This window comes from Diospyros lotus, chromosome 8 (genome assembly GCF_014633365.1).
Source record: "Diospyros lotus cultivar Yz01 chromosome 8, ASM1463336v1, whole genome shotgun sequence".
Taxonomy (NCBI): Eukaryota; Viridiplantae; Streptophyta; class Magnoliopsida; order Ericales; family Ebenaceae; genus Diospyros; species Diospyros lotus.
The window spans coordinates 9,574,494-9,584,360 of NC_068345.1; the positions used below are offsets into that span (position 1 = coordinate 9,574,494).

The 9,867-nt window shown below is 39.3% G+C and overlaps 1 protein-coding gene across 1 annotated transcript in view; it reads right to left on the reverse strand.

Annotated features, from left to right (window-relative positions):
• LOC127808223 (embryogenesis-associated protein EMB8-like) overlaps nucleotides 1–8,447 on the reverse strand; it is an 88,017-nt gene extending 79,570 nt beyond the window's left edge. Inside the window, exons 1-2 of the mRNA XM_052346659.1 lie at nucleotides 8,011–8,447; nucleotides 7,215–7,304 (exon numbers count right to left, since the gene is read on the reverse strand). Coding sequence (XP_052202619.1) covers nucleotides 7,215–7,304; nucleotides 8,011–8,267 — 347 coding nt within the window. The 5' untranslated portion in view covers nucleotides 8,268–8,447. The remainder of the gene's footprint in view (nucleotides 1–7,214; nucleotides 7,305–8,010) is intronic.
• Nucleotides 8,448–9,867: the final 1,420 nt, after the last annotated feature.

Here is a 9,867-nt window from a genome sequence, read left to right on the forward strand (position 1 = left end):
CCTGTCCTCAAGATAACCCAGTTTCTTACAAAAGGTACACTGTGGACGTGTCCGAATATTATTACGGCCTCTATTTCCTCCTGAGTAAGAAGCCTGAGACACAAGGGCTGAAGATTCGACTGGAGGAACAACATAAGAAGAAGAGGACATACCATGTGCACCGATCATGTTCAACAACCTTTTAAAAGAGTCCTTCATGGTAGGATTAGTGGAGCTGATCAAGATTTGATGCCTGATGGCGTCAAATTTTGGGTTTAGACCAAAAAGAACAATAACCATAAAAAACTTCTCTCTTTGAGCAACCTGTTCGGTCTTGGTCATAGTAATGGGAAGAAGAGCATCAAATTCTTGCATGAGAGCCCGAACCTCTCCCAAATAAGATTCCATGGACAACTCTTGCTTCAGATTCTTGATATTAGAAATCACAGTGTACAAACGCTGGATGTCATTCGTATAACATTCTTCAGCTTCCTTCCACACGTCAACACAAGTTTCAAATGGCCGAAAGAGCTGCATGATGGATGGATCAATGGACTGCCATAGGAGACTGCATAACTAGGCATCAACTTGTTCCCATCTAGCCCGATTGGCTTCTGGCACACTTTCAGCCTTTGTGGTAAGATGATCGACTTGGCATTGCCCTTTGAACCACATTTTGACAGAGGCTGCCCATGAGAGATAATTGGAAAACCCTATCAACTTGACAATGGTGATATTGGTTATTCCGAGATTGGAGACAGTAAAGGACTGAGAGGCAGCAGGGGCAACAGGTGCAGTTGCGGGAGTAGCACCAACAAAAATTACGTCACTGAGGTTAGACATAGCAAGGATTTAACATCGAGAATAGGCCTAGGGAAGGGAGGCGAGCTAATCTGGAGAAGCCGGGAGAAAATGGCCGGCAAACGCGCCGGCACGTGGGGGCGGACGACTGCGGGTGGCAGCAGCGCGTGGGGGCTTCGGCGACTGCGATTTTCCAATAACAACTCGGCCTGAAGGCAGTGAACCCTAAGGTGGGGTCGGTTCCAGCAAACGACGGCCGAACAGTGATGTTCCGGCATGAACAGTGACGGTGAAGAAAGAAACTAGGGTTTTTAGGCCGCTGAAAAAAGATACATAGCAGTGGCTAGGGTTTTTCTTACCGGTGGCTTTGATACCATGTGAGAAAATAATTATGAGAGAAAAACTTAAGAGATTAGTCTCTTAGTGTGCTATTTATAATAGGTACAACGGGCCTAATAACCTACGGGCTTAGCCTATGGACTTAGCCTAATTACACATAGTTATAACAAATAAATAAAAACACTAACAACAATATGCAATATATCTAATTATACTAATAATTCTAATAGCAGGCCCTAACCCAACTCCTTTTGGAAAGAAACTGAGAGAACAGAAGAGATTAGCAGGTTTGCGCTTCCGGTGTGGGGAGAAATATCATGCGGGACATCAATGTAAGAGGCAGATACTATTGCTAGAAGGGGAGGAGGAAACTGACCAAGAGTTAACAAAAGAGAGGATTGTGAAGAAAGGGCAAAGGAGAACAATGGGGAAATATCCATTCATGCCTTGAAAAGGGTAGCCAACGACAAAATAATAAAGGTAGAAGGACAAATTAAGGGAAACACCCTGATGATCTTAATTGACAGTAGGAGTACGCACAGCTTTCTGGATGAAAGCAGGGCCAAAAGATTGAAATGTCAACTCACAGGGACACCACCCTTGAGTGTGACCATCGCTAATGGCCAAAGGGTGATGAGTACCTCAGCTTGTAATAGGTTCTGCTGGGAGATGCAGGGGGAGAAATTTGAAGCAGGCCTAAGGTTGTTACAGTTGGGAGGATGTGATGTAGTATTGGGTGTAGATTGGATGAAAGGGGTAAAGCCCAATTAGCTTTGACTTTAACCGGATGAAGGTATCATTCGAAAAGGAGGGAAGGAGGATGATATTGACAGGGGGTAAGGAGGCTGGGACATGCAAGATGATAATAGGGAAGAGATTGCAGAGGGTACTTAAAGGAAAATGGAGTCAGTTGGCTAGTCTCTTCTCCATCGTAGCAGCTAAGGAATTCCAAGGAGGTCACGGAAAGGCCTACCTGACTGTCAGTTCACCCATGGAACTCCCTGACTAGGTAAATCACTTGGATTGTATTAATGAATTGCTAGTAGAATATGAGGACCTTCGCATGGAACCTAACTCCCTACCTCCTACCAGATCATTTGACCATACAATTCGTTTAAAACCAAATACCAAACCCGTTAATGTGAGATCCTATCGATATCCTCCACTTCAAAAGAATGAAATAGAGAAAATGGTTAGGGAAATGCTCCAACAATCCATCATTAGACCTAATCAAAGCCCTTTTGCTTCCCCTGTCCTATTAGTTAAAAAAAAAAAAATGGATCATGGCAATTTTGTGTGGACTACTACCAACTTAATGCCATGACCATCAAAGACAAATTCCCTATACCCTTCTTGGAGGAAGACATTTTAGATGAACTTCACCATGCCCAATTCTTTTCAAAACTTGATTTGCGTTCAGGATACCACCAAATTAGGATGAGTCTGGAGGATATACATAAGACAGCTTTTAGGACTCACCACGAGTACTTTGAATTCGTGGTGATGCCATTTGGGCTCACCAATGCCCTGCCCACTTTTCAATCCTTAATGAACAAAATATTTGAGCCCTATCTTCGAAAGTTTATCTTTGTGTTCTTTGATGATATACTCATCTATAGCCCTTCCCTTGACCAACACCTAATTCACCTTAGGACCACTCTAGATATCCTCAAATCTAACAAGCTTTTCATTAAAAAATCTAAGTGTGCATTTGGTCAAGGGCAGGTAGAATATTTGGGGCACATCATATCCAAGGAGGGGGTTAGCACTGATCCAAAAAAAGTGGAAGCTATGGTGTCCTAGCCGAGGCCTAATTCAGTAAGAGCTTTGAGGGGATTCCTAGGACTTACTGGATACTATCGTCGATTTGTAAGAAACTATGGGATCATTAGCAAACCCCTAACATAATTGCTAAAGAAGGGGAATTTCAACTGGGACCTGAGGCAAAAGAGGCCTTTGAGAAGTTGAAGGAAGCTATGAGTGGGGTACCAGTATTAGGGCTACCTGACTTTAGTAAGCCCTTTATCCTTAAGACAGATGCTTGTGGGAGTGGTATAAGGGTGGTCCTGGCTCAAGAAGGGAGGCCATTAGCATTCTTAAGCTAAGCGTTGAGCCCCAAACATTTGGGGCTTAACATATATGAGAAGGAGTTTCTAGCAGTGTTGATGGCTATAGATAAATAGAGGCATTACTTAGAAGTACGAAGGTTCATAATAAAGACGGACCACGAAAGTTTGAAGTTTTTGTTGCAGCAGAAACTATAAACGCAGTTGCAAAGGAAGGGCATGGCCAAATTGATGGGCTTAGACTACTCAATACAGTACAAAAAGGGAAAAGAAATGTGATTGCAAATGCACTCTCAAGGTGTCATGAGGAGGGAAGTGTAGCAACCATAACCACTGTCATTCCCAAATGGTGCCAACAGGTGATAAAGAGTTATGAAGGAGATGAAAATGTGAGGGAATTATTAGAGAAGGTAGTAATGGGAACTGAGGGGGTTAAAGGGTATACTTTCGTGGACAGAATGCTGAGATATCATGGCCGGATTGTAATTGGGGATAATGAAGATCTCAAGAGAAGGATCCTGCAATCATTGCATGAATGTCTAGTGGGGGGACACTCGGGGATCCAAAACACTTACCTACGGGTGAAGCAACTCTTTCATTGGCAAGGGCTGAGGGCAGAGGTAAGGAAGTTTTTGTTAGGATGTGACATTTGCAGGAGGTGCAAGAATGAGAATGTGGCTTACCCGGGCTCTTACAACCCCTACCAGTGCCCAAGCAAGCTTGGTCTAGTGTCTTTATGGATTTCATCGAAGGGTTGCCTAAGTCAGAAGCGAAAGATAGCATATTGGTGGTTGTGGACCGATTCACCAAGTTTGCTCACTGTATAGGACTAGCCCATCCTTATACAGCCCAAGAAGTGGCTAGGATCTTCATGGATCAGGTGGTAGCTCTACATGGGGTTCCTAAGACAATTATCTTCGATCGTGACAAGATTTTTACAAGCATCCTATGGAAGGAGCTTATGAGGGCGTTGGGAACTAAGTTGAATATGTCTTCCGCCTATCATCCCCAAACAGATGGGAATACTGAGCAGGTAAATCAAGGCTTGGAAACTTATTTAAGGTGTATCTACATCTTGCAACCCAAGAGCTGGCATAGATGGCTCTCCTTGGCTCAATGGTTGTACAACTCTAACCACCACTCCTCCATGAAAATGTCCCCCTTTGAGGCTCTCTTCGAATACAAGCTGCCTTTATTGCTAGCTATAGGAGAGCATCCCACTACAGCCTCAGTAGAAGAATACTTGCAGCAGAGGAGGATGGTATTGCAACAACTGAAGCAAGAGTTGGCCTCAGCTCAAAATCGGATGAAGCAAGTTGCGGATAAGAAGAGAAGTGACAGGGAATTTGAGGTAGGAGAGAAGGTATACCATAAGGCAACCCCACTTGAAGGCTATTACTTAAAGGCCGGTCTCAAAGCTTGCTCCTAGGTATTTTGGTCTGTTTTTCATACTAGAAAGGGCGGGGAAAAGTGGCTTACCATCTACAGCTTCCGAAGGGAACCCATATCCACTCGGTTTTCCATGTCTCCTTACTGAAGAAAACAACAGGATCTAAATAGGTGAACCCAGCAATGCCCACAATTCCTGAGGAGGTGGGTAGGGTGGAAGAACCGAAAGATATTTTGGACAGAAGCATGATTTACAACTAAGGAGTTCCACTCATCCAAGTGCTAGTTAAGTAGCAGGATGGAACAACAAAAAGCAACACTTGGGAATACCTGCCTAATTTATTCAAACAATACCCAAGGGCTGCCAGCCTCCTCAGCATTTGTTGAGGATAAAAAAGGTGTAAGGGAGGGGGAATTGTCACGGAAGGCTCATTTGGATAGCAAATTAGAGTAGCAAAATTATGATTGTTTCGTTTACTACTATAATTACTTAACTGCTGTAATTTTGTTCTTTTACTATTGTAATTCCTCTATTCGTATTAGCTAGTAAGGCAGTAAGATTATGTGGAGGGGGTAGAACAGGACAAAAGGTTGGTTATAACTGAATGGGGAAGGGATCTGTTGTGGCAGCACCTACACCCTACCGGTTGTATATATATTCTCCTAAGCTATGCTGGGGAATTATTGTTGAATTGAATACCAGAAACTTCTTCTTGCTTCTCTTGCTTTTCTCACTCAATCTCTCTCTCTCACTTTCTTCCATCTCACTCTTTTTCTCCCTTGCTATGTTATGTTCTTACCGAAATCATCTCCTAATCCATTCCGGACTAGGAGCGCACCAAATTCACGGAAGAGCCGTGACAACAAGCTATACAAAATTTTGAGATGACAAAGCCAAACTACTTTTCTCTCACACACAAGCACATACTCAATCTCTTCCCGCTCAAGATAGAAAAATCATTGTCTCAAATAAGACCCCCCCGACCCCCTATTTATAATACATAAGGAGCGGACATTACAAGATAACAAACCGGCCATTATAATAGCCGTTACAATACTAACCAACCTTCTAGAAACTAACCTTTGAAATACTGAATACATCCCTAACCAATATCCTCTCAAGGCTTTTAACTAATCTAAGAGAAATGATTTAACACTATATATTTATCTCTTTATTTTTTGTATTTTTGTATTTCTTGTATTTTTGGGGGCTAAGATTAGGTTCATTAGAGGAGAAGATAAGAAGATAGGTTTGTTGGGAGAAGATAAAAAATAAGAATCTCCTTGATTATGGGAGATAGTTTTTTCTTTGAATTTTTAGGAGAGTTTTTTCTTTGAATTCTTAGGAGATAGCTGTCAAACCTGTATATATACAAGTGATTAGCTCAGTGGAAAAAGCAAGAGAAGAATTTATTCTCTAATACCTCTTGTTTCAAGATGAAACCAAAATCAAAATACTTCTAAAGATGCATAGCATCTAACTTCAAAATCCTACAATCCATGTGAGTTAAATAGAAACGAACAAAAAATGAAAACCAGACAGAGATAAGAGAGAGAGAGAGAGAGAAGGAAAAACTGTCTGAAAAATGCCTGGATCAATACTTCATTAATGATAGTGAACCCCTATTTATACAACTGACCTATCTCTTTCATAATACTTTAAACATAACAAATAACAACTACAAGTAACAGATATTACTAATCAAATACAATAGACACTAAACAGCAACTCAAAAGCTTCAACCAGCTTTAATTCCTTCAACAATCCAATCTATAAACTAAGTTGGTCACTTCAATCAAAACCCTAATTGCTGCAGCCCCTGCTCCATTTTCAAAAATCAGCTTCAACAGTACATGAGAAATCCTTGCTTCTAATGCAACCAAAGCCAAACTTTTAGCAAGAAGTTTAATTCAATATATCTAAAATTCCCTGGAATGTAGGCGACTACATCCTTACAAAAAAAATGACCAACTAACATTTGTTGATTAACCACTCTTTCTGTTTTTCTATTCTTGTTTATTCCTCAGAACACCATGCCATTCCTTCAGATCCAGTACAAATTTTCTGCTAATGATGTCCATGCCAATGCAAAAATTGGTTAGACTAAGACTAACAATTACACATAAAATTAATACTCTCTCTCTCTCTCTCTCTCTCTCTCTCTCTCATGGAAATCACCTACCTTACTTATGTATGCCCCATACCATATTACAAAAGCACGCTACCTCTGTTCTTTTTTTTTCCCTAAACCTGGCATATCTCATGCAACTCATCATGCACATACCATTCCTCGACAGTATCTGTGTATTATCCATTTGAAAGTAACAAAATATGCGTAAAACAGGATGCTTTAACTTTCTATGCAACTTCCAGTTTTAGTTTTCTTCCGCTTCCCTCCTCTCTTCCTTTCTCTATTTACCATGAGGCATGAGCTGACCTAAACTCCTTTTGAACCATTTCCACATTCGCTAGAGCAGTTTCAAAGAGTAAGTCAACATACAGCAATTCCAATTTTTTTTTTAAAAAAAAAGCTACAATATGCAGAAGTATAATTCTATTGAACTTGTTGACTTAAAAGGATCATATTCTTCACGTAAACAAAAAGAAAAAGAAAAAGAAAAAGAAAAGAAAAACCTCACCTTCTGTAACTGAAAACGGGAGGCCTACCAAAGAAATTCAAGAAAGTAGTCTGGATATGAGGACTTGCCAGCCACGGAGTCGCCAAATACCTGCACATTTCATGCACCAAACAAGATCCAACAGACACGCAAATAAAAAAAACGTAACTGTACATGATCCAATATCTGCACAACTAATAAATAAACAGAATAACCCATAAGTTCACAAGATTGCTGGTCATGCTATGCCTATGTGTTGTGTAGTTTGTACAAATAAACAATAAAAGATTGGATGAAATCAGAAGATTAATTATTTTAGGTAACTCTTTGAAGAGATACGACTTTAATCTGTATTTCTTCTGATTGGTCACCATTGAATAGGTGCGACTCTTTGAAGAGACTCGACCTTTGGTTGGGTTAAGTCTAGTAAAAGAGGAAACCCACCCACTTGATCTATTACTCATTTCTTTTCATACTGAGTTGTTCTAAAAGGAAATCTTCTGTATCGCAAACTAGAAATTTGGCGACTTCGATTAATCTTAGAGGTGATTTGCTATTAACCCTTTCAGCAATTCTAATAGGGGCAAATAATAATACAGTAAAGATGGTGAATCTCATTCCCGTTCAAAGCCACGTTATTCAGAATTCCCACCAAGCAAAGGAAAACGAAGGAATTGAGGCATTGGCTCATAGCATTGCATTTCCAAAGTAAATACTAGTTTCAAACAACCTAGTTGAAAATTTTGAATTCCTTTATCACCCAAATCAGAGACGATAGTAAGAAAACAAAAACCAAAAGAATCCTACAATTGCACACCTTCCGTGAAGTAATCGACACTTGGAGACAACGCCTTCATAAATCTCCGAGCAAGAATTGTACGCCAGAGAAACCGGGCTTCCGCGAAACCCGGTTCGGAAATCTTCCAGGATATGGAACTCCAAGAAATTGTACAGAACGGCAGTCACAACGAGCAGAAGACCCAACGCGTAATGCGAGATGGGTATCATCGATGCCGCCTTGTAGAGGAGGATGTATGCATATTCCGGCGATGCCGCCGATTCCAAGCAATCCATGGCGCGGGAAAGAGGGTTCTCAGAAACAGAGGAGAGGAACTGAAATCCCAAAGGGTTTTTGTTGTTTGTTCGGTCTGGCTTTGGCGGCCAAATTGCAACGAAACTGGTTTCTTTCTTGCAATGCCAGAGAGAGAGAGAGGGAGGGGAAATTGTTGGGTATTGGCGGAGAGAAGGAGACGTTGGGACGTGTTAATGTCAACCTGTCAACGTCCCAGCTAACCGCGAATTCAATTCTTAAGACGTCATGTACGTTGGAAGTTAGAAGCCCAGTTTTGTAGGACGCGTGGGAGGTCCCTATGCACTGCCATAGCTTGTGGTACTCTACTATGTAAAATTGGCTCTTCACGTTATATAATTGACAGCTTTTAACGTTATAAATTTTGGAATTAGACAATAAATTTAGAGAATAGCATGAAATGTAGTCTATATCAAACTTAACTCAATATAACATCAATAATTAAATATCGAATTTAAACAATCAAACCATTACATCCCTTCATCGAGTTTAGATAAAATAAAAGCAACTTAAACAATCAAAACAAGAAATTGTTTGAGTATAGATAATAATAAAGATAAAATTATCTCTTATTCGATCACCTTTTCCTTTTCCTTTTCCTTTTTCTTTTCTTTATGTGTTTGAACTACTTATAACATGTTTCAATATGTCAAATTAGATAATAAACCACTTAGTAACACCACAAAAATATTTTTTTTACACATAAATAATTACATGATATACATAAACTATTTACATTTATTATGACAAATGAGGTGATAATTGTTATATGTTATTTATCAAGTGAACAAATGTCGATAGAAGATGAAATGTCAATCACCCATTTGATAATAATGTATTTCCTTCTTTATTTGACAAGTTATAAAGGATGATGATATGATGATATATGCATGTATTCCATTAAAATTGAATTTTTATGCAATTACTATAACATGTATAAATTTCACAACAATGATTTACGCAAATTTAATAGGTAAATTTCAAGATACTCATGTAATTTGAGCAACAAAAAAAAAAAAAGATACATGTATGAATAACAAAATATAGCGAATCTAAGTGTAATAAATCAAAAGTTTGGAAGTAGAAGTGTCTCTTGCACAAACCCCCAAAACTTTTGAAAATGATGGGCAACTCTTCTTTCCTCTCCAATCTATTATTCAACATCAACGATGCTCCGATACTTACTGACCACCCTAAATGGCTTCTTTTCAACTTGAAAGTTTCCTTGTGACATCATTGATCTAACTACCAAAAACTATTGAAGAAATCCTGAAATGTTGCCTTTGCAATGTTTTTTTCAGCAGTGAACTAATCGTCAAATTAGTTTTTTTAGACACTAAAAGCGGGTTAATGATCACCCTAAAATATACCGCAAGTGTACGGGTCGAACAAGTAATATAATAGTAAGTAAGAATATTATTCCCACGAAGAAAAATTTCAAGTACCAAATTTTTAAACTTTCTTTATTATTTAGATAATCAAAAATTTCAGATTTAATAAAGAACAGAAAAAAAATTAATTAATTAGACTAATAAAATAAAATTGATTTGGAAGACAACTTGAATCAAAGAAATAAGTGAATTT